A 24,827-nucleotide genomic window follows, 5' to 3' on the forward strand; every position below is an offset into this window, starting at 1 on the left:
AGTTGGTAAGAGTGATTACTTCAAGGTTCAAACGACTCTATATGTTCGAAATTGTGCCTTGTTCAAACCGCATTCTCGGTCGCAAACGCAACGGGAAACCCCTAATTAATTCATCATCGTTTCTGGCTTAGCATGATGAATCTACCATATTTTGAATGATGTTTCTCCAGGTGAACTGAGGCCCCTCAAACATCAAATCAAGCACGCCATTGTTTCACGCGAACCTCGCTGAAATTTTCTTTTCACGGGACCCCAAGGCCTATAACCTTTCTTATCTGAAACATTTGAAGAACTCAACTCACCAACACCATGATTTAGTGGAAATGCAGAGCCACAGTTTTGGACGAACAATAGACAATTTATTCATGATTGTGTCAACGACAATGAGTACAAAGACCATAAACGGATTAAAGAGCAAAAAGTAAGTTACAGATGCACGAAACAAGCAACAGAAACTGTCAAACTGCGAGCTACTCGGATAATCATTTCAAGCCAATTCTTCAGTTCAGCCTAAAAGCATTATCCATACAGCCATTTGAGTAGGCCTGAGAAGGAATAGAGCGTTGTGAAACAAGAGAGAAACCTTTTGAGCTTACTTCGGCAAACCAGTTTCAGGGTTGAGAAGATGACTTTCATCTGACAGCACAACTGGACCTCTCCCAGGTCTTGTGCAAATAAAGTAACTGACATCTCCTCGGAATTTCTGGGACGGATCCTTGATTTCTGGAGGTGGGGGTAAAGTTTCAATATCCTCTGGGCTCTCAACACCGGCATCTTTTAGAATTGACTTATCACCAAGAACGAAACTGGGAAATGAAATAAGGAAATAATTATTAAAAGAAGAAAAAACAGGGTTCGCACTGTAAGAAAAATCCTTGATGCAGAAACTCGCAGAAACAAGAATCTCATAAACTTGAGGATCATATGAAAGCATGATAGCATCTAAACTCAAATTACCTGTTCAAATCTGCATCAGAATTTGGAGGAAAGCAGAATAGCAACTTCTGAACCAAAAGGGCAGCTGTTTTTCTGTTACGTGCAATGAGAACCGCATTTGGCCCCGCATCAAATGTATAAGCCACCTGCCGATTAACAATATTATCAAATACTCGAAGAATAATATAAACAGCATGCAACACAAAGAAATAAGCTTAATAAAGATGAAGCCTAAAATCATTTTCTGACTAATCATTTACTAATATGCCATAAACTTATAAAAAGTAAGATCAGTGCCAGAAGGGAAGCAGCAGGTCCAGATTAGGATCTCTGAAGCACTTAGGAGTCACAACCAAAATTTAGTACTTTTAACATTGTTCAGTCTTGTCATTCACCTCTCCCAGACCCTGCGTAAAGCGGGAGCCTTGTGCACTGGGTACGATGACCTTTAACATTGTTCAGTCTTGTCATTCAGGAAAGGTATATCTCACGGAGACTTACAAGCATGCTTTGAGCTAGGGTTTATCACAAGAACGAAGTCTGATCAAAATTATGGAAGTCAAAAGTGTTTCCTTTCCACACCAAAAATTGACGTCATCACAGATTGTATTGTTCATGTATGTAACTGTGCAATTTGTGTCAGTTGAGGCATTATATTAAGAAAACGTGCAGTGCAGCTCCATCTAGGTGAATCTCTTTATGATTTATGATAAAGCCATAATGACTTCTACTGACTGAAAGTATAATCACTTTTGGTCTAATACTGAAAAATTCAAGATAGTCGGAGCACTGGTAATTTTAGGATCATTATCATGCTAGAAAGACAAATAATGAGTGCATTTTATACTCATTCAACATCATTTAGTTTCCTCCTCCTGAAAATTCAAACCTGAGGTGTTCCTTCTGCTTTGTTCCACTTTTCAACAAGGCTTATTATCCTGAAACATAGGTCCTTCGTCAATATTAATTTTTAAGTGTATAGCGTCACCTCACTGACCAAAAAAAAAAATGAACTACTATACTTGCTAAGCTTGTCAAGTGATATAAATGCAAAGGGGCTTGCCTGTGGGATGTATCATTCATGTAGAAAATGGGTGGACATGTGTCCAGGCAGACAGCATGAAACTGGTTACTGTCAGTACAGGTCAATTGTGCAAAAGAAGCAAAATCACGATTTTTTATGGCTTCTTCCATTTTTAATATGCGTTTTGGTACTATTTCCTGTAACAGTGTCAAAAGAGAGATAGGAAAAACAAATTAGATCAGAGTTTAAATGACCCTGAAAAAATAACAAATGACAAAAAAATAAGCAGCGACTTTTTTCTTGGATGAGGCAGTTTTAAGGTTCCAAGGATTTTAAAATGACAGAAATTAATCCATAATCTATAGTACTAAATTTGTGGTTTCTTTTTAAAATGCATCAAATGTAAAAGCATGGAGCTCAGTCACTTGACGATCTACTACTGAAGACAAACCCTACTATTTAAACTGAACAGTGAAAGGGAAAGTGGAGAACGTACTTTTGCTCTATGTTGTAAGAGCAAACTTGTTTCAACAGTATCACGCATTCCTGTAGTGCTGCTTGTTTCCTTCTGCCGTGAACTTACCTGGTATAAACAAAATCAAGAAGATAAATAACAGGATCTTTGCAGTTGTAGCATCTCAACATTCCAAAAGAAGTATGTGCAGCCATTATAAGCATCCGTAATATAAGTTATCTGGCTTAACTCCACTTATAAAAACGTATTGTTTTATAATGGTGACAACTTATCAGTCTGTCAAATTATTAACTCTATTAGATGGAAATTTTCAATTTTTTTCTATTTAATTTATGCTTGACTTTGACTTAATAGCTTCCCAACTCTTTGTGTGAAAGGGTATCTTCACATATATCATATATTTGATTTCAAAAATGTAGTTCCCACTTTCCTCAAATATTCATGCAAATACTACAGGTGAAGAGAATGGTGGCATTAACAAGCTTGCAATGGAAAATATGACTAAGCAAACTAGAATAAGTTCATAGGCAGTATTTGCAAAACTAAAAGGTATCATTGCCAAAAATATTACCGCCCAAGGATGCACATTTAAGACCATAGAACTTATACTACCAAACCAGGAAAACATGCAGACATGAACAGATATAAAGTACTGTATAAGCATCAATATACAAATGTATGGCAGAGATGGAAAGAAGAAAATTCAAAAGACCCCAGAGAAAACCTTTGAAGAACCAAGCACAAAATGACAAGATAAAAAGTAATGTCCGCAGGCCAGAATTTGTCAATAGAATCATTTACTAGAATGAGAAAAGAAAAGACAATACATACCACAGCGATAACAATAACAAGCTCATCCCAGTGCTTCTCATCTGCAACTTGGACTGCAAGACTGTCGGTTCCCTTCTCATCCTTAATAGACCATGATACCAAGAATCAGGTTTAAAAGCTCCATAGGAAAACTTGCTTTTCAACAGAGGGAATAATGATAACGATAAAATAAAATATAAAATATATATTAAGCTTACTTTTCCCATAATCCACTTGACAAATCCCCCATATAAGCTGCGGCAAGCACTACCAGACCCTTGCCTGTATTAGCAAATCAATTCAAGGAATTATTCCCACGAACTACAACCAGCATACTAGAATCTCTATCATGTGAATAAAGAAGAACAAAGATTTATAACACACAACCTCTATGATGAACTAAAAATAAAGCGACAACGTAAAATTCATCTTCAGTGAGGCCTATATAGTGGCGCATATTTATGTAACGCAAAATTTCATTAACAACCACAACAATGACAGATGAAACTGAAGTGCATGGTGATCCCAATTGTAATCATTATAACTGAAACAAGATACAGGCACCCTGGAAATGAGATATTTAATAACTCTCAACTACCTTGCAATAGCAGAAAGCTGGCTGTAATCTTCTTTCACATTCATTAACTTTCCGAGTGCAAAAACTGCAAAGTATAAACAGACATTTAGCTATCATATGCTCATTGTTAATTATTATGTATTGATAAAAAAATGAGTAATCTACAACCCTAAAGGAAAAAAAGTATTCCAAAATATTAAGATAAAAAGAAATGTCCAATTCTTAAGTGTTCAATACCGAAAGATATTAGTAAGAGCAGAAAATATGTAACATTCATATATGTGCAAGTATATACATGCAACTTATGTACTCTAAAAAATTTCCATCCAGTTATACCAATTTGTACAACCAGCCTTCCACTTTCTCAAGTTGCCTACTAATTTCTTAAGTTAAGCCAAATGTGATTTTAAGTGGGACACTATGCAGTAATGTCAAGTTTCCGATTAATCATTAACCATATAACAAGAAATTCACAATAATATAGGGAAAATTAGGGTAATTATTAATTACCTAGACAAGCAAAACCAGCTGCTGAGGAAGCCAATCCAGCAGCAGTAGGAAAATTGTTATATGAAGAAATATGTACATGCAAGTTTTCCCAATCCTTCTTAGTAATCTTGATTCCCTTTTCCTTATCATCAACATCGGTAGCTCGACTGCGAATTTCTCTTAAACAGCTTTGGAATCTGCCTCCAGAAATGGAAATCTCCTACACTAACCCGAAAAAACATAAAAGATCCTTGAATCAGCGAAACAAATAACTGAGTAGGTTGTAAAATCTAGTTACCACTGTATTCCAACACAAAAGCCAACTCAACCAAGCCAAAAAAAAATGAATCTTGCTCTTGTTTCCTGAGGACAGATCTAAAGATATATACATTATTCAAAGTTTCAAACTTTAATCTCTTCACTTCATCACCTACTTTCACTCAACACCCAACCCGAAATTATTTGATAAAACAGAGTTGCGAGTAACTTGTATTTCATTTGGCCAAGAACATTCTCCCTGACACCCGGGGCACCGAGTTCGAATCCCCCAGACTGATCCTCAATCTCTTCCAAATTTACAATCAATCACTTGCAGCATTTGAAATTCCAAATTTACACTTTTTACTGGCAACAAAATTTTAAAACCCACAAAATTTACAAAATTATGGCTCCCAATGGAGGCACACCAAGTTGTTTATATCAAAGCTAAGAGCTTCTCTGAGCCTCTGATCCCAAACAAAGAAAGTACTCCTGTTTGTTTGCCGGGCATTTTCCCGGGAACCAAACACAAAGAAAGGAACTTGTAAGAGAAAAAGAACTAAAATGTATACCTCGCCATTGAGCCACATCCGATCTTGGTCAAAGGTGGGACTGACGGAGACAGTGGTGGTGGTGCAAAGGTGCGCAGGATCAAGCGTCACGCTGATGCTGTCATTGACTGGCAAGATGAGCTTCTCGTCCCTCTTCCCCCAGTACTTGATCACGGCGATGTTGGTGGGCGTCTGAGCCGTCACCATCAGCACCCATTTCCGCGACTCGTCGGCCATTGAACGCTGCAAAAACAAAGATTTTCCGAGAAGAAGAAGAGCGAGAGAAGAGATCTAATTAACGAGGAGTGTGAATCTGAGTGCAAATTGGAAGTTGGTGTTGGAGTTTTATATAGTGAAGGGCGGAGGAAGAAGCCAAATGGTGGGATTTGTAGTTCATAGTTGAAATTGTAGGAGAGAGAGGCCTCGCTGGTGGGCACCCACCTCGGCGCTGTTGGGACGCCATTCTTGGACTTGGACTTCGATTCTTAATTTTCTTCGCCAAAAGCAACAATAAAATAAAATAAAAATGTTCACCAAATTTTAACTCAATTTCAATCCAACAAAATTATTATAAAGTTTTTACAGAAAAAAAATAAATAAATATAAATGCCAACGAGAGTTGGTTGGACTGAGTAAGGGTCGCTCTCTTTGTTAAATCACGGCCTAAATTTTAGTACCACTGCTGCCAGTTCAATTTGGTGGTCCATTTGTGAAAACAAAAAAATGGTTAAGAGCAGTTCCAATCTAATGAAGTTGTTAAAAGATAAATGCCAAATGTTAATTGATAATGTGGCAATGTCAGATTTTTATGTTCCTCCAATCTATATGTTTTTTTGTTATAAATAATATTCGTATGACCCATTTTTAAAAAGAAATTAATTAAAATAAATTTTCAATGTCTATAATTGATGCATTAATGAGACCCACACACTAAAATCATTATTATTTTTTTTTTGCGATATCACATTTTCTCATATATCAAATTTGACATATGAAAATTCATATGTCAATCCACATAGAATTGACATATCTGTTGGAGCTTATTCCTACCTTTAAATTTGATTGTATGACATTCTACTTAAGATTTGACATTTGCTTTGGAGATAGTCTAAGTCTTCCTTTGTAAGTCCTTAAAGAAAGTACCCAACAAATAACCGACATATCATGTAGTCTACAAAATATGATCTAAAAACATAGTTAGCATTTTCTATATAAAAAAATAAAAATTCTAAATAAAAAGCAAAACCAAACCAGGTAAACAAGGGGAAATGTTTTGCTAACGTCTATCTAGGGTTGGCAATGTGCCGGTTTCGTGCCGTGCTGAGGCAAGCTTACCACACAATTACATAAAACGCAACCGCAAACTGAGCTAATTTATTTAAGGTGTTGAAACACAAAATCCAAATTCAACTAGTTTATTAAACGGCTTACTTGTCAGTGTCACAACCCAACAAGTTGAGTCTGAGTTTATTAAGACCTAATAATGAAGAGTTTAATGTCGTATTAATCTATAATTAAAGAGTGATTTAGTTGTTTTGAGTCAGAGTTGTTGCTCCAACCCTCATGAAGGCTCAAACTCGTTTTGTAATGTTTTTCACATTTGAATATATTGTGACTTCAAATAATTTACTCATTTTATTGCTAGCGATATTACTATTCTAAGCTACGCTAAGGTCCTAAAAAGATAGGAAAATGAATAAATTCGGAAAACAGTAAGTTCAAGAAGAACGTTCTATCCACCAAGTCAATCCACCAACTTGCAAAAGAATTACCCCTAAAAAAAATACGATAGTGCAATAGGCTTGACTAAAACAAATCGAGACACTCAAGCAAATCCTCACCCGCTAGCAATTCTAATTTTCTTTTAAATTACATGGGATTTTTTGGCACTTGTGCTTGTACAAATAGTAGAATTTTTTACATTATTTCTCCTTTTCTTTTTTATGAAAACAATGTTTGTTACCAAGTGAATGTGAATATGGAAGAATTCAAGGTTGGTAGGTTGCTAAAAATAAAAAAATTGAACAAACTTTGTAAATAAATAAATATATATATATATTTCTATCAATGTTCTAAAAAATGGCTTAGGCGGTGGTGAGCCAAGGCATTTTCTTGCAAATTGGTTGGAAAAATCGGATGGGCTCTAGGCGGCCACCTAGGCAGGCTAGGCGGGTTAGGCGAGGCTAGACGGAGCTAGACGGGGTTTTTTTTTTTAATGAAATTAAAAAATAAAATAAAAAATCCTATCTAAGTCTAAGTGGTTTAAAATTGTGATTTTGTTGTACATGTGTTATCCTACAATACTCCTCATTATAGTTATATAGCATTTATGCTTAATGTGTTTTTAAATTTTGGACTTGTTGGATACTGTTTTTGCAATTTATCATTTTTTTATTATTTTATCAATGGATTTCATACAAGTATAATTTTTTGTAACTGTCAATATGCACTTATTTACAAGATATATAAAAAATTTACCTAAATTCGCCTGTCTGCCACCCGACTAGCACTTAACGTTTTTTGATAACCATACAGTCACACATCCACAAGTATATACCAACTCCAAAAGTAGAAGACTTGGAAAGGTTTAGTAATATATTGCTCCCAACCATGTGTGATTTGTATGAGTATTGGTCCTACCCAGGAAATTCAACTAAAGCAAGCTGCAGGTTTCACCACATGCATATTTGTCCATTAACTTTTAATAATATTTTTCAGGTGCTCCCAAGTTTTTTTTTTTTTTTGTTCAACAAGTACTACTCCAGTACAGACACACTTAAAAAAAAAAAAAGTAAGAAAAAAAAATTGAATTAAGAAAACTTATTTCTCCATTTTAAATAGGCTTATTTTTAGCTTTGCCCCTGGAAGTTGGAACTCAATTCTAATCTTATTTTGCTGCTATAACTCAAATATCACAATTTTACTACTTGAAACTCAAAATTCGTTTCACGTTGATTGTAACTCTCCCTTCACCTTGAAACTCCAAAACCGTCATAGAACATATGTGAGACTTACCACCCAATAAGACTATACTGCATGTGCCAATGAATTTGATTATAAATCTCTACTATGCGTTAATATTCAACAATCATAAAATATTAAGTTTAAAAGAAAAAAGAAATTAAGAATTTGAAGTTTTTTGGGTTGTTGTGATTGAGTTGTAGAGATGAAAAAAAGAAAAAAGAAATTGATTAGTCTGCTGCATCCAAATCAAACCGACATAACAGAATTAAGGCAATATAGAGCGAATTTTGAGTTTTATATAGTAAAATGACGACTAGAGGGCAAAATGGGTTCAAAAATCGAGTTCCAAATGGCAAAGTGAAGTGAATTTGAGTTTCAAGGGAGTACAATTATGACTTTTGAGTTATAGGGTACAAAGTGAAATTAAAATAGAGTTCCAAGTGAAGTAGTTAAAAATAAATCTTTAAAAATCTAATTTTTTTTTTCTATAGTACATACCACTGAGTAAATCAACAATTAATTTTTTATATATGTAAATTTAATAACAGTATGATCTTGTGTAAAACTCGTACCATTCAGTTATACCGTACTATAGTAACTGGACCATAAAAGAGGAGTGAAATGAGGTTGCTCATAACTTTTGCAAAACACTAAGTGCAATTATGCATGGTTGGTACGTAGTTATACATATTCCAGTTCATTGTCAACCAAGTAATCACATTAAAAAATGTCAACAAAAGCCTCTTTTTCTGATGAGCCCAAATTTTTGTGCATCTTGCATGATTGATATACATTTACACTTGTTAATTTGAGACAAAGTTGGTGAGAGCCAAAAATTAATCTTTTCTTTGTGGGGAGGTTCATTAGCTCATTAGCTGAACTAAGAGGGAATTTAGAAAGCTGGTAGTATGTTTAAGATCTAAGGAGCTATTAATCATCATTTAGTATCACGGTTAGATAGGATTTCTGATCACTTATAAGGGAAAGATTTTAAGTCCAGCTTCTATTGATAAACATTTCGATTTTAGTTTTTAAGTTTTATTTTTTAGTGTAAACTCTTTTTATGCGATGATGTTCTAGTTTAAGAGAAAAAGAGAGAAGAATTGCACCAAGTCACACGATACGCAAATAACTAACTAAGTATCATTATCAACGTAAATAATCATTGTTATTCATATGAATCAAACTTGAAGCTGTTAGATATTAATCAAGTGCTCAACAAGTTGACTGCATGGAATGTGTCTCATATCACCAAAGTTCTAAAAGACGCTACAATAGTCAGGTGGCGGGCTGGGCCTAACTCCTAGGCGGTTAAGCAGGGGTCTAGGCAGATTTAATTAAATCTATTATATTTCTTATAAATAAGTGTCTATTTATACTTAATATATATATAATTTCATCATAAACTACAAAATAAAATGACATATATATTATGAGCTATTGGAACATAATGAAAACATGAGAAACAAGCATATAATGTGTGTTTTCATTTAAGTATTCAACAAGTCTCTTACAATTTATTAAAAAAAATAAAATGCAAAATGAAAGTTATTTATTTTCTGTCTAAGTGAGTCGTAACCTAGGCAAGTCTTGACGAGTTAGGCGGGTACCTAGACGGTCTAGGCAGGCCCCCCAGTACGTCTATGTGCTCTTTCTTAATTTTTAAATACTTAGACATTAATTAGAATGATGATCAGCAACTTAATGCCTAGGCAAAACCTAGACTGGAATTTTTAGAACAGTACATACCACTAAGCAGCAAGTGCTCATTCCAAATCTGCACACAAGGGTATCCAGTTTCCCCCGAAAAAAAAAAATCTGCACGAGTGAAATGATATAAATATAATGGGTTTTCTGAGTCAAAATACAACAGCCTAGCCCTCCATTGTTGGCTTTCTTCTAATTTGTAGTGACAACGACTTCATTGACATGGGATAGCTGCTGTCTGTCCCCACTTTCCAATATATAATTATAAATTAGGACGGCTCTCACCAACTTCTGTTTATTTATTTATTTATCTATCTACCTACCTATCATCCATCTCACCGATTTATCTGTGTATATTTATATTTAATTATACCGAATATTGACAGTATATGCTCCTCAACTTAGTCCACTTCATACTAAAGTTCTTTCAAATTGGAAAAAATATGAGTAAAGAGAAACGCTAAAAAAAACTCTCTCAAAATACACAAATTTTGCCAGCTCATAATTTTTGCATGATATTTTATAATATTGTCATAGAAATTAACGTTAAACTGTGAAATAAGTTCATAAAAGTCTAACTTTTGAGAGAATCTCCTTTGCATTTATCTCATTTATAAATTTTTTGGACGTAATCAGAATATATTTTTTTCTCTCTGTCTAATTCCACGATATAATCCCTTTTTAGTGTCAAAATATTAGTTAAATTGTCGTCAAGAGTTACGAGCAAAAAGGCGAAGAAGCAATTTACTGAGTAATTTTAGTAGTTGCAATTGAATAAGAACTAAGAAGAAATGGCAAGGGATATCATTATCCTATAGCGAAACTTTGCACGTACTTTGGCTGTTTGAGTTTGCACTTTCAAAGTTGCACGGCGCCCAGACCTAAGTTGGTTGCTAAACGCTAAACACTAAACACTAAACAGGTTGACTTTTGATGAAAACTGGTCCTGACAATAAGTATAATTTCAGCGTATTAGATAGGTTCGTCGGTCCTTTAACAAGTTGACTGTTAACGAAAGTTTAATTTCTTAACGAGGGAGTGAATGTTTTGGATGCGACAGACGACATCATCTCAACTCAACTATTAGGAAAGAAGATATGCGGCTTCACGACATTCCAACTCAAGTTCATCCTCTGACACTGACGTGCATGAAGAAGAATTTGATACTTGATCAAATTAAGGATCCATTCGTATCTGCTCCTTCCTACCTTCCTTCAAGTGTTCTTCAGATACCCATCTCACCAATTGCATCTGCCATGGGATCTCTTTTCGCTTTCTTTTTTGGACGCGAGTCACAAGTTAAAGCTGCGACGCACGTTAGGATTCAGTTTATTTCTTCAGCGCAACAACGTGCAGAAAGTAAACAACAAGGAGAGGGAAAACAGCACAAGAGGATTAGAGGAATGATATATAACTCGAGAAACAAAGGTATTAAACTAAAAAAAATTATTTAGCAACAGGCACAGAGAGAAAGTAAACATCTAATTCTAATCGGTTTGTGTAAACCAACCAAGAAGTGCAACACACAATTGACTATATACAACCGCAACCGCATGTAAGGAGAGAAAATGTGGTCGGGTTCCTACAGCACGTCATTATATAGTCTATTTATTATGTCAGTTATTTACAAATCTTACAGAGATGTGGAGTTTCATTCACGTTATATATATTCATGAAAAAAGGCAGCTCAGTTTTGAAGCTGTCTCGGTTCTACGTGGTGGCGATGGTTTCAATTGTGGCTTCAATGTATTAGATGGTGATGGTGATGGAGTTCTGAGGACGATAAAGGTCAGAGCTGAATGTGTATGAGCATGAACTGTAATGCATCTTGAACAAAGTTGAAAGTTATCTTCTGTTGTGCCTTCTTCTTCCTTGAATATTAGTAGCTAGCTATATCTTACTTTCAAAACTAGATGGGGGCAGGTACCCATTTTGGACAACACTTGTTAGTCAAGCTCACCTCTACATTTTCAGGCACGGGGCCTGGCACCGAAACCTCAGGCTGATGTTGTCTTGAGTTATAAATCAGTTCTGCTTTTAGCTATCAAGGAGCTCAACGCTCTAATTTCTTTCTAATATTCACGGTGCGTTCCTTTTCTGTTTTCAGGCTAGACACGAAACAAACACATATAGTATTACCATACAAGTACGTAGATATTATAGACAACTTTCGGTACAAGACATTTCAAAGCTCACTAGTTAGCCTAGTATATATAATCCTAAAAACAACAGCAGCGAGCATCATAGGCAGACCAAATGCAAAGTCTATTGACAAAAAACCGCCATTCTTTTACATATGCAGATGCTTCTTTTGCAGAACTGACAAGGAATCCACGAAACACGTCGTCTTTTACCACCATTCATGTCCCTGTATATAAATTATAATCATTAGAGAAAATCTGAATGCCATTAGATACCAAGTAAAATAACATGCCATGAATCCAACAGAAAACAGGATAACAAGGCAATGCACTGGAACTACATCAGAGGAGGATATTCAAGTAATTCTATCAAACTTGCAAATTCTTGTGTTATACTATACGTTGCAGCAACTGCCTGCACTTTCTTACTTAAACTCATTTTGGCGAGTGTGAATTACAAAAAGACCATATCATAGTAAATTTGATTCTTCATCACTTCTTACTTTTTTCTCTCTTTTTAATATGTCGGAGCTTGTAGTAGAAGGATTTACAATTGGAATATTTCAATTCAATTTACTCTTTCGCAACATATTTGAACCCAACCTCCTCCCAAAATATAGAAAGTGAAAGATAGAAACAGATTATGCGCGTCCTTGAAGCATGTAATTAATAGCAAATACCAAGTCTAGAAGAAGCTAAGTGTAACCAACAGAAGATGTTAAGCAGCGCTTGAAACATCAATTAAACAATTGCACAACCAGAAATTAAGTTGGAAGGGGAGGGGCTGTCAAGAGAGGGTGATGGCAGATTATTCTTCTTTTCCTGAGATGGAGAATGTTGCTAATTGGCTATGTCTAAAACCTATTTTACATACACAAGTTTAAACCACAGTAACCGAATCAACTATGTCTTGTCAGCATCAGGAAGAGATTTCAGTAGATAGTATTCTTCTGGGTTACCATTCAGTAATATGAGTACAGCCTTAACAACTTGCGATTTACTGAGGTTTGGTGTCGTTGAAACCACTCACCAATCGCATGTGACAATGGATCTATTTTTGCTTTCTTTTTAGGATGCAAGTCACAAGTTGAAGTTGAGGGATGCATATGTGCATGCGAGTTAGGACTGAAATTGCCATCATTTTCTTCTTCAACTTCCATTATTTCTTCTGCACAGGCATACAGAGAAAGTAAACATCACTTGGAGAAAACAGCACAAGAGATACAAGTGTCTTCATGGTGCGAAGATAACTAAATATCACATGCATAAGCTGTGGTGGAGTTCATATTTCATCATCACATATAAAAGCAGCTCAGTTTTATCATCTAGGGTATATACAGAGATATGGGAATACTAAAAAAAATTCACAGATAATGGTGACGCTAACTGTTGAAGATAGGAAGTTCATCAGATAACCAACTGTTGCAATCACACCTTGTGGATCCACACCATCTCTTTAGTTGACTATGGCATTCTTTGTCTCTCAACGGTAAAAGAATATATACACGATATGTGGAGAACTTATCTTCTAAATATTTCAACTTACCATGAAATGAATACACACAACTCGAAGGCTACAGTAAATTACTAGGCACATAAGTGGACTCCATGTTTAATTGCGGGTTGCTAACTGTAAGTTTATAACTACTATGCAACCAGTCAAAACCAACCTGACGGTAGGGACGATTGCTTCCTTTACTGAGCAGACAGTCTATTCCGATAGTGTCACGACCCTCTCGTTCCTCTATTTTTATTTTATTGGCACAAGATGTCACTGTGACGTATATTCGTGTCGTATAAGTTATTATCTTCAATAACATAGTAATTTGAGGGGTTAAATTTAAGAATCATTGAATTACTCTCAATGTATTAAACTAAAAATTCATTTTAAGTTACAACCGGGTCAAAGAAAACCCGACTCGAGTCCCTCCCTCCATCTTTTATCCCCCTGAGAACCTTTGTTTCGTAGCCACTCTGTTGAAACAAATAGAGTTTAACTGCTATATTTTAATCAGATAAGAAATGAATAAATCATCATGGAATTTTTTTTCGAAAGGAAAATCATCATGGAATTAAACAAACTTTTTTTTTTTACCTAGTCAGGTGGGGACATAAACCTTACCCCTCATAGAACAAGAAAAACGAAATACAAAGACGGGGGGACATACACCTTACCCCTTTTGAAAAAGAAAATACAGGAAAAAGAGGGGGGCGGGGGGACATAGACCATACCCCTCTTGAAAAAGAAAATACAAGAAAAGATTGGGTGGACATATACCCAAACCCCTCTATAAACCTTAAAAGGTAAGAACCTGCAAGACAAGCTGCAAAACGAAAAAGGAAATCCAAAAAGATTAGGTAAAAAGGGGAAATCACACATCAAGAAGGGGAGACAAACCTGTAGGCTGGCATGCCCAAGAAATCTGAGTGCAGAAGAGGAAGAATCTTTATAGGATAAGCGGAATGCCAAACAAGTGAAGATGAGAGAACCCTAAATTGGCTAATTTGTCAGAAACAACATTCCCTTCTCAAAATGTATGAGAGCAACGGAAAACCATGTTTTGCAATCGGAGAATACAATTGTTCCAGCGTGTCTGGAGTGACCAAGGAGGAAAGAAGGATCCGGAAGCGAAACAGGATGTCACACTAGAAGAGTCTCACTTTCAAGCCATAGATTTTGCCAACCCCGCGTGTGAGCCAGTTCCACAGCATGGAGCTCCGCATAGAAAAAAGTATGATGCCCCAAGCTTAGGGAGAAACCACCAAGAAAATAGCCTACAGAATCTAGGAAATCCCGCCACAAGCCGTAGGACCTGGGTTACCTTTAGCAAGGCCATCAGTATTCACTTTGACCCAAGAAAAATGAGGGGGATGCCAAAGAACAGGGACTATAAAAGGAGCTTTACATGACTTAACTGAGATTCCAAGAGAGACTAAAAGTTGCCTATCCAAAATGCCTTGTCCATGACTAGGGGTGAGAACTCCAACCTGCCTAATCCAGGCCAAGGTGGAAAGGCAAAGGTGTGAGAAGGAAGGGGGTTTACTTTCAAACTTCACTTTGTTACGCATCTTCCAAATAACCAATAGCAAGAAAAACCCTGAAGCTAGCCAGACATTGCAAAGTTGTGGAGAAAACTGCTTTGACACAAAAGCAAGCCATAAATCAGAGACGGAGCTCGTAGGTGGAAAAGTCGTGCCAAATTGGGTAGCTAGCCAACACCAAGCACGTTGTGCAAATTCACAACTAAAAAAATAAGTGGTCAATAGATTCAGAATTCTTGTAACATAGTTGGCATATTGGAACCAGCGGAATGCCTCGTTGTTGAAGTTAATCCTCCGTTGGGAGCTTTTTGAAAAGAATCTTCCAAACTAAAATAGAGTAGCGAGGTGGAATGAAAGGACGCCAAATAATGGAAGCCCAATTCTTAACAAAAAAATGAAAAGACTCAAGATGTAGAAGCTTCCCAAATTAGCACGTCCTTGTCCTCATCAATTGGAAAAGGCATTTCTAAAATCTCTTTAGCTAGGTCAGGAAAAGTAGAAGAAAAAATAGAAGGAATAACCCATTTTCCCATAAGAATAATTTTTGGGACCTTAATACGAGATAGAGAAGGAGCAATCTCAGTTGCATTAACAATGTCCACAATAGGCGTATCCAACCATTTATCAACCCAAAGAGAAGTACTAAAACCATTTCCAATCACCCAACGACAATTCTAAAACAAGATATGAAGAATGAATTTAATACCAGGCCATATAGAATATCGATTGTATCTACAAGAGTATAAACGACCATGTAGCTAGAATTGTTCTCGAAAATAAACACTCCAAGGAGAATTAGAAGTAATAATAACCTATCCAAGCTTTAAGAGAGTTGTAGTATTTAGAGAGTAAAGATCACGCAATCCCAAACCACTCTCATTCTTCGGAGTAGGGATGACAACGGTTTGGTTTGGGGACGGAAATGCTATATTCATCCCCATAACCACGAAAATTAACCATATCCATAACCGTAAATTAACCATCAGGTATTATCCATAACCATACACACTGGGTAATAGATTCCCCATTGGTTAACGGGTATATCCATCTTCGTCAATACAAAAAATATATTCGTTCAGTTGAGACATTATAAGTTAGTAGATATTAAGTTCGTCATTAAACATTTGATGTATAAAATGATCCAATAAGTGGATCTTGTTGAGTATAAAAATTAAAACACTAATGATGTTGGCTTATCTTTGATATCTCCCATAAGCACCATTGAGTTCACATTGATTTTGATTCAAAACTTTACTTTCCTACAAAATGCAACTTTTATATTCTCAAGGTAATGATTCGGTGAATAATAGATATACAAATATATCTATATCTATATATATATTGATGTATAAAATGATCCAATGAATGGATCATGTTGAGTATAAAAATTAAAACACTAATGATGTTGGCTTATCTTTGATATTTCCCATAAGCACCATTGAGTTCGCATTGATTTTGATTCAAAACTTTACTTTCCTACAAAATGCAACTTTTGTATTCTCAAGGTAATGATTCGGTGCATAATAGATATACAAATATATATATATATATATATATATATATTATACTATAATATTATATACAAATTATATTATTTACTAATCGGGTCGGATTTGGTTATGGATACAGTTTGGGGACCTCTATAACCATATCCAAAACCATAACTGAATAATATAAATGGTTTTTCCCCATATCCAGAATATACCCAAACTTCCATACCCAAATCCGTTCCATTCGGGCGGTTATCCATGGTTATCGAGTTTAACGGTTAGAATTGCCATCCCTACTTTGGAGCACATATCTGACGCCAAGAAATGGTAACAATCTTCTTGGAGGTCACATCACTAGACCATATAAAGTTGCAAGCACATCGCGAAAGAGACCTCAACAAGGAAGAACGCCACCGATAAACAGAAAAACTATGCAGAAGCATACTCTGAAAAACTGATTGAATGAGTTGAATTCTTCCTACCATAGATAAAAGCTTCCCCTTCCAACCTGTTAACTTAGCTTTAGCTTTATCTGCCAAGGCTTGAAGATTACACCTCTTAAGCTTACCACAAAAGATTGGAACTCCTAAATAGACAAATGGTACTTTGCCTTCTTTGAATCCCAAGTAACTCTCAACCACAACTTTGCGGTGCCTTGAAGTAGAGCCTAAGTAAAAAGTACTTTTTGCCTTATTGATAAATTGACCAGAGGCCCTACTATATCTATCCAAAAAACCTTGCAAATTACACAGTGTGGCACCATCACTTCTACAGAAAATGAATAAGTCATCTACATAGAGAACATGAGAATGAGAGATGCAACCTCTTAGGGCAAAAATTGGCTTAGTAAGCCCATCAAGTTAGAGATGACTCATACCCCTTGATAGAGCCTCTTTAGCTAGATAGACAAGTAACGGAGAGAGAGGATCCCCTTGGCACACTTCTCGAGAACAAGAGAAAAAGCCATGCGGGGAACCATTGATTAAGATGGACAATTTAGCAAATCTTAAGATAGTAGAAACACAATCCATAAAACAAGTGGAAAACCCAAAGTTAGTACGCACCCGGAGTAGAAAGGACCAATCTAAAGTATCAGAAGCCTTAGCTATATGAACTTTAACTCCCATGTTAACACCACGAGATTTTTTGTCAAGCACATTGAAACATTCTAAAACAAGGCTAATACAATCTGTGATACATCGCCCAAGTATAAAAGCAGTGGTTGACGAGAAATAATGCGTTGAACAACATGAGAAAGACGAACTGCCAAAATTTTGGGATAATCTTGAAAAGAAAATTTGCCAAAGCAATAGGTCTAAATTGGGTAATGGAAATAATATCTTCCACCTTCAGTATCAGAACCAAGAAATTACTATTGGCATTAGGGTATAACCAATTTGATTGAAAGAATTGCTTCACAAATTATATAACATCAAAGCTAACAATATCTCAACAATAGTGATAGAAAAAACCTGGAAAATCATCTGGCTTAGGCGCACTAGAAGCATTTAAAGAGAAAAGTGCCTCCTTAATTTCCTCATCAATAGGTAATGCAGATAAAAAATCATTTTCAGAATTAGTGACCATTGGTTGAATGACCTCACAAACCTCATCAATACCTGAAGGAGTGAAAGAAGAACCGAACAAAGTTTGATAGAAATTAACAATATAGTTCTTAATTGCCTGTGAATTAGTAAGAAGATTATCTCCATCAAGAATACAACTGATACGAGAGTTGGAGGATTTAATACAAGCATAGGCATGAAAGAAAGAAGAATTTCTATCCCCTTTAGTCAACCACTTAACACGAGCTCTATCTTTCCAAAAGGCCTCATGCATTTTAAGAGACTCCATTATTATAGTCTTGGCGACAATCTCCTATTTGAAAAGATCATTATTGATACCCTCAGTTGAGATTCTCTATTGAATCATAGAGAGTTTACGTCGAGCATCAGCCACTCTATTATGGACATCACAAAAAACTAAAAAGTTCCATTGGCGCAAACAGATTTTTAGAGCTTTCAATTTTTGTAGAATGATAAACATAGGACAACCATAGACAACTGTATTCCTCCAACATTGAGTTACAATTTCTCAAAAAGATGAATGTTGAACCCACATTGATTGAAAACGGAAATGACGATGACCACTACTCAAAACTCTTGAACCAGAAAAGATAAGAGGGTTATGATCTAAGACTACCTTTGGCAACGCTATGCATTTAGAGTGAGGCCAAGAATCAAACCAACTTATATCACACAAAGAACGATCTAACCTTCTTTCTGTGTGACCGCGAAACTTCCAACCATTAGACCATGTAAAAGCTTACCCATAAGTGTTCAAGTGAGTAAAGTTACAAGAGTCAGACATGTTACTAAACTCAGCGCATGAAGTTTGAGACGGTCTTCCTTTTCCCGTCTGCTCATGGGCACCCAGGATAGCATTGAAATCACCAATAGCCATCTATGGAACTTGTGTTTGTGAACGTAGAGTAATAAAGTCAGCCCATAGGTCTCTTATTTTGATAGATAAAGTGCTTGCATAAACAAAGGTGAACTGACTTGCGATATGATCAAAAGTACATCAAATAGTATCATGTTGATCAGATATAGAAATAACTAAAGGGTCTGCACAAGTTAAAGATGTTAGTAACCAAAGATTGAGAGCAAGAGTTCCTCTAGAATTAAAAGTAAAAGTAATGCCACAGATATTCCAAAAGAGAATCTTCATTTATAACGAGCTGGTATTCCACGGACCCTACTCGGATAGGGTTTATCAGAGGGCTGGTTAAGCTTGGCAACCTGCTTTTGTTTTTTTTTTTTTTTTACTGTTAGATAATGCAAGAGTAAAACCATCCTTATCACAGCCATTTATGTGATTAACAATATCGATGACATCCTTAGCTAATGTCACAACATGTTTAAACCCAGGAGGAATGCTAGAGTCGTCATGAAGATCATGCGGGCCAAAATTGTTTGGGACATCGGTGTTGCCCAAATGCTGACCATAAGAATGACCATTATGATAAGGTGATCCATCTGATCCGGTCATATAATTGCTAATATGAGATATCCCAGGGGATTGGATACCATGTTCTTCATTTTCAGAATTAACCATAACTTGGGCAATGGTCCCTAAGGCCTCATTGAACACATGTTCAAGAAATTGGTTTATGAGAGTATGGGCATTATCGAGAGTTAGTATGACATTATTATCATTACTAGAAACAATTAGCATTGTACCAAGCGGAGACTGAAGAATGGGCTCGTCATTACCATCAACCATTGCCTTATTACCTTCAGTATTGAAAGCAGGTAACAATTAATCTACCTGTTGAAGAGGTTCAGAAGCATGTGACCCACATAAAACATTAACTGGTATTGCCAAATCCTTTTTGGGACGATATTCCATGTGCAGTTGACTCTGAGAGTGATTTCCGGTTTTGTTGTCCCCCACGTTACCACGCTTCCACGTCTGGCTACGAGAATGACCTCTCGGCATCTGTTTAAGTTATTTGCAACTATTAACCAAATGCCCTATCAAACCACAATGACTACATTTAGGCGGTAAATTTTCATAAACCACCTCAACTGGGAAGCCATGACTTTCTCTTTCAACCATAAGGGATGTAGGTAAATCATCTGCAAAATTGACATCAACTAATATACGTGCATAATAACCATATTGCATTTCCCTTGTAGCTATATCTAGTTGCAAGGGAGTGCCAACCCCTATTGCAATTTCCATCAAGTGTTTAGGATGCCAATATTCCTGACTCAAACCAAAAATTTTAATCCATACTTGAGCAAGAGTTTGAGGGAGAACGTCACCTGGTTGAAAATCTGGCGTCCATTTTGATAACCTAAATAAACTAGTAGCAAAAGTACACGTACCGCCACCCCATACCCATCGCAGATCATCTTCCTTATTGAAATGGATATCAAAATAACCTTTACCGATAGGAACAAGGTTCCATGGTGTAGTAGGGCGTCATGCATCTTCTAAACAAGATTTTAGAGCACCAGTTTTCATTGGCGTAGAACCCTTATTGAGGAGCAAACGTCCAAGGAGATTATTTTGAAACAACTTCAACTGTTCTTGGTATAGATCCTCGTTAATTTTGACATATGTTTTGTCACCACGCACAACTAGAGTCTAAAGTTGGGTGAGATGAACATCTTCAATTGGGGTGGAAACCACAGAAGCAAAAGTCCTTGCTTTCAGAATTGGTTGAATGGGGGACATATTAGAAGTCAGCATAGTCCTTTCTGCAAGAACGCCCTATGGACAAACACTATTTGTGCCCATGATAATTCAGTTTTGAATTGTCAACACCATAAAGCAAATTGATGCCTTTTGATATCAAGCAACAGTCTTGTGGTTGAACGTAGAAAATCCTTGGGCACCCAGAAAATACAGAATTTCAAATTCTCTGGGGCAATTCGACGAACAGGTACAAGGCACAACAACCAAGCAAGCCAACTATGTTACCTGCGAATAGCTTGGGACGCCGGTATCAAAAAGTAGGTGAACTAGTGCGACAAAGCACTAACTGATGTCGTTGGTTTGGATCAGACCAGCCGAAGGTTAGACATGGATTTTCCGCTGAGCTGTGGTGACCTTGACGCTACCGAAAAAGTATTTTCATAAACAAAACAAACTTAATTCATACGAACAATAACAAAAAATGTTAAATGCACATGAGAATTGGGTTAGAAAAACCTAAAACTGGTTGATGCAAATATTTGACATATAGTCTTTAAGACAAGTGACACTCTAATATAATGACCACGTCTTCGTAATGGTAGCACTTCAAATCACAAGACTCATATGGATTCAATGAAGTACTGTCTAATATTAGTGCACTGGGCTCGTTTGATGTCTATGATTAACTTGAATTAGACTATCCATTAGATTCAATGAATTAGAAATATGGATTTCAACTTAACATATTTTACTCAAAATAAAGGTAGAAGATGGGGAAGCTATGAAAAAAATTATCCCTCCTAATCGTGCCATTTTTGTGGGAATTTGAAAGGATCAGTTTTCTTCATGATTTCTCCATTATGCAAGTTGGAATCTATATTTTCATTCAACATTCATTGAATTTAAGGAAAACTAATGAAAAGAGTTTGAAAACTTTAAGTTTTAATCAAAAGGATAAAAAGGTGTTGTAAGTGGACAGTACCAGGAGTGACTTTTTAGAGTAAAAATATCATTTTTTGTTAAAGTGAACATTACCAGGAGTGTTTCGTTAAAACTCCCTTGAATTTATTGAGTTAATCAAAGCCAAGCTAACCCTAAACATCAAAGAAGTCTATGGTTATGTGAATATTGAAAGTGATTTATGACTACAAGGGACCCCATATTAGAAATAGGCAAAAGTTAGAGAGATAACCTTTGCTAGAGACAGGAGTGAAGCGGGTGCAATGTATCACACTGTTTATTTTCGTAACTATAACACTAAAGGATTGCAGGTAAAGAAGGGAAGGAAATGATATTAATATTATTGCTTTCACTTCTTTTATGTTCTGTTGTGTGTTGTGAACTTACACGGAATACTCCTTATATTAAGCTATATCCGTGAAAAATCATAAAAGTGAAATGAGTGCATTTTGAAAAGCATCATACATCAACAACAATGCTACTATTCTTAAGGTTTCCTCACTTTTCATCTTTGGCTAAAACATGTGGCCATTCATTCCCACAACTTTTACAACACTCCCCCTATATGCCCACATATCAACATCAGTTGTCTCGTTAAACCTTACCCAAAAAACCCAGTGGGAAAAAACCGTAGCAAAGGAAAAATTGTACAACTTTGCTTGGATTATTGATATAGTGTTAAATATGCTTATGTTGTCTTGTTAAAACCTTGATAGGAAAAACCCAGTGGGAAAAATCCTAGTCAAAGGAAAAAGAGTAAAACAGGCATGTATCATGGATGCTCTCCCTGATATGTATCTCCTTCTGATTCTGCATTTTTCAAATTTAACTGATTGGTGAGTCGACGTAATCCAATACCATGTACTAGCTTCTGAAACATGCACTTTGGTAGATTTGATGAATAGGTCTATCAGATTTTCATTGGAACGGATTTGTTTGACTTCAATAACTTTAGCCTTCTAAAGCTCATGTGCATTGAAAAACTTTTGAGATATGTGTTTAGTCTTATCCCCCTTGATGAATCCTTCATTTATTTGTGCAACACACGCTGCATTATCTTCATGAATAACAGTTGAAGTGTTTGTCTTTGAAGGTATACCACATGAATTCCAGATGTGATGGATCATTGATCTTAACCAAGAACATTCACAACTTGCTTCATGTAAAGCAAGTATTTCTGAGTGATTGGAAGATGTAGCAACTAATGTTTGCTTTGTTGAGCGCCATAAGATCGATGTATCTCCATTAGTGAACACATATCCAGTTTATGAGCGGGCTTTATGCGGATTGGAGTGAAAACCAGCATCTGTATATCCAACAAGGCTCTAGTCATTTGTGGATTCTCGGAGTAGAAGATACCCATGTCTGTTGTCCCACGAAGGTATCGTAAAACATCTTTGACTCCCTTTCAATGATGAATTATTGGAGCTAGCAGAGCTATACCTTGCTAACAAGTTGACAGAAAAAGCTATATCTGGTCTAGTACATTGTGCTAAATACAATAAAGTACCTATGGCACTCAGATATGGTACTTCTAGACCAATGACCATTTCATCATCTTCTTTTGGATGAAATGGATCTTTCTTAATGTCCAGAGAATGAACAACCATTGACGTACTTAGTGGATAAGCCTTGTCCATGCCAAATTGCTTTAGGAATTTTTTCAATGTAAGCTGATTGATGGACCAAAATTCCATTAACACAATGCTCGATCTATAGGCCGAGACAATATTTTGTTTTCTCAAGGTCTTTCATTTCAAATTTGCTTTTTAGATATTCAGCACTTTTATTAAGTTCTTCAGGGGTTCCAACTGAGTTCATATCATCGACATATACTGCAACTATAGCAAATCTATAATTTAATTTCTTAATGAACACATAAGAGAAAATTACATTGTTGGTGTATCCTTCTTTGATCAAATACTCACTGAGACGATTATACCACAGTATTTCAGATTGTTTCAGCCCATATGATGATCACCTTAATTTGATTGAGAGCATACATCGTGGTTTGTTAGTTGTTTCATGCTACTTAAGTCATTCTAGGACCTTCATATATATGTCAGTATCTCATTCTCCATATAGATGCGCAGTGATGACATCCATAAGTCACATGTCAAGTTTTTTTGAAACCACCAAACTTCTTAAGTAACGAAACATAATTGTGTCCATTACAGGAGAGTATGTCTCCTTATAATCAATTCCATGTCGTAGTGAAAAACCTTGTGCAACGAGTTGTGCTTTATATCTTGCAATCTCATTTTTCTTATTGCGCTTTCTTATGAATACCCATTTGTAACCCATGGGGTTTACTCCAGACGGGGTCTGGACTTCAAGTTCAAAAACACTTCATCTTTCCAAGGAATTTAATTTTTCCTATATTGCATCTTTCCACTTAGGCCAAACTTGAATATGTTTGCATTCATCAACAAAGCGGGGCTCAATATCATCGTGTAATATGATTTCAATGGCTACTGCGAATGCGAACATGTCGTCCATGATTATTTCATTTTGATCCCACAATTCATTATTACACGCATAATTTATGGAGATTTCTTTGCTTTCATGTACTTATGTCTCTTCAGGGACATGTGTCTTATCAAGGACATTTTTTTTTTGGAAGTATAGAATCGTGAATTGTGGATTCGTCATTTATTTTATTTTCCAGAATGATTTCATTTGATTTAGTTATGCCCTCATTTTCTTCTTTCGAGGGGCTAAATCTTTTAAACATAGGGGTCTACCACGCTTCAAGCATTCAACGAATGAATAATTTGCTGCCACTTTATTTTGTCCAATAGGGACATCAATTCTTGCAAGCGCATTTGTAGCTGGTATATGTGATTTTATCATTTTTGTAGCATTATTAAATGAATCTACATTTGATTAGCAATACTTTAAAGATGAACGATCATTTTCACTTCATTTTCACATTGAGTGCTTCGTGGAGCAAAATGAGATAAGGTGGGTACAACCCATGTCAATTCTTTCCGTTCTTTTGGAACGGTTTTTTCTCCCCCTAACAGTGGGAAAACTGTCTCATTGAAGTGACAATCCGCAAAACGAGCTATAACCTGTCAAAGGTTCCAAATATCTAATGATAGATGGTGAGTCAAAACCCACATAAATTCCCAGTCTGCGTGAGGTCCTATTTTAGTGTGTTGTGGCGATGCAATAGGCACATAAACAGCACAACC

General features: G+C 36.0%; 1 protein-coding gene and 1 long non-coding RNA gene across 2 annotated transcripts; both read right to left on the minus strand.

Moving 5' to 3' along the window:
- Positions 1-337: 337 nt before the first annotated feature.
- LOC126591769 (diphosphomevalonate decarboxylase 2-like) lies at positions 338-5,512 on the minus strand. Its single transcript, XM_050257448.1, has 10 exons — positions 5,142-5,512; positions 4,333-4,531; positions 3,844-3,907; positions 3,464-3,527; positions 3,267-3,347; positions 2,457-2,543; positions 2,000-2,157; positions 1,826-1,874; positions 958-1,082; positions 338-806 (listed from the first exon to the last, which is right to left on the minus strand). Exons 1-10 carry the CDS (start codon positions 5,355-5,357, stop codon positions 593-595), a joined length of 1,257 nt encoding a protein of 418 aa, XP_050113405.1. The 5' UTR covers positions 5,358-5,512; the 3' UTR covers positions 338-592.
- Positions 5,513-11,500: 5,988 nt separating this feature from the next.
- LOC126611136 (uncharacterized) lies at positions 11,501-15,667 on the minus strand. Its single transcript, XR_007618720.1, has 3 exons — positions 13,603-15,667; positions 12,963-13,100; positions 11,501-12,159 (listed from the first exon to the last, which is right to left on the minus strand). It is a non-coding gene; the product is annotated as an uncharacterized LOC126611136 (long non-coding RNA).
- Positions 15,668-24,827: the final 9,160 nt, after the last annotated feature.

Source organism: Malus sylvestris, chromosome 2 (genome assembly GCF_916048215.2).
Source record: "Malus sylvestris chromosome 2, drMalSylv7.2, whole genome shotgun sequence".
Taxonomy (NCBI): domain Eukaryota; kingdom Viridiplantae; phylum Streptophyta; class Magnoliopsida; order Rosales; family Rosaceae; genus Malus; species Malus sylvestris.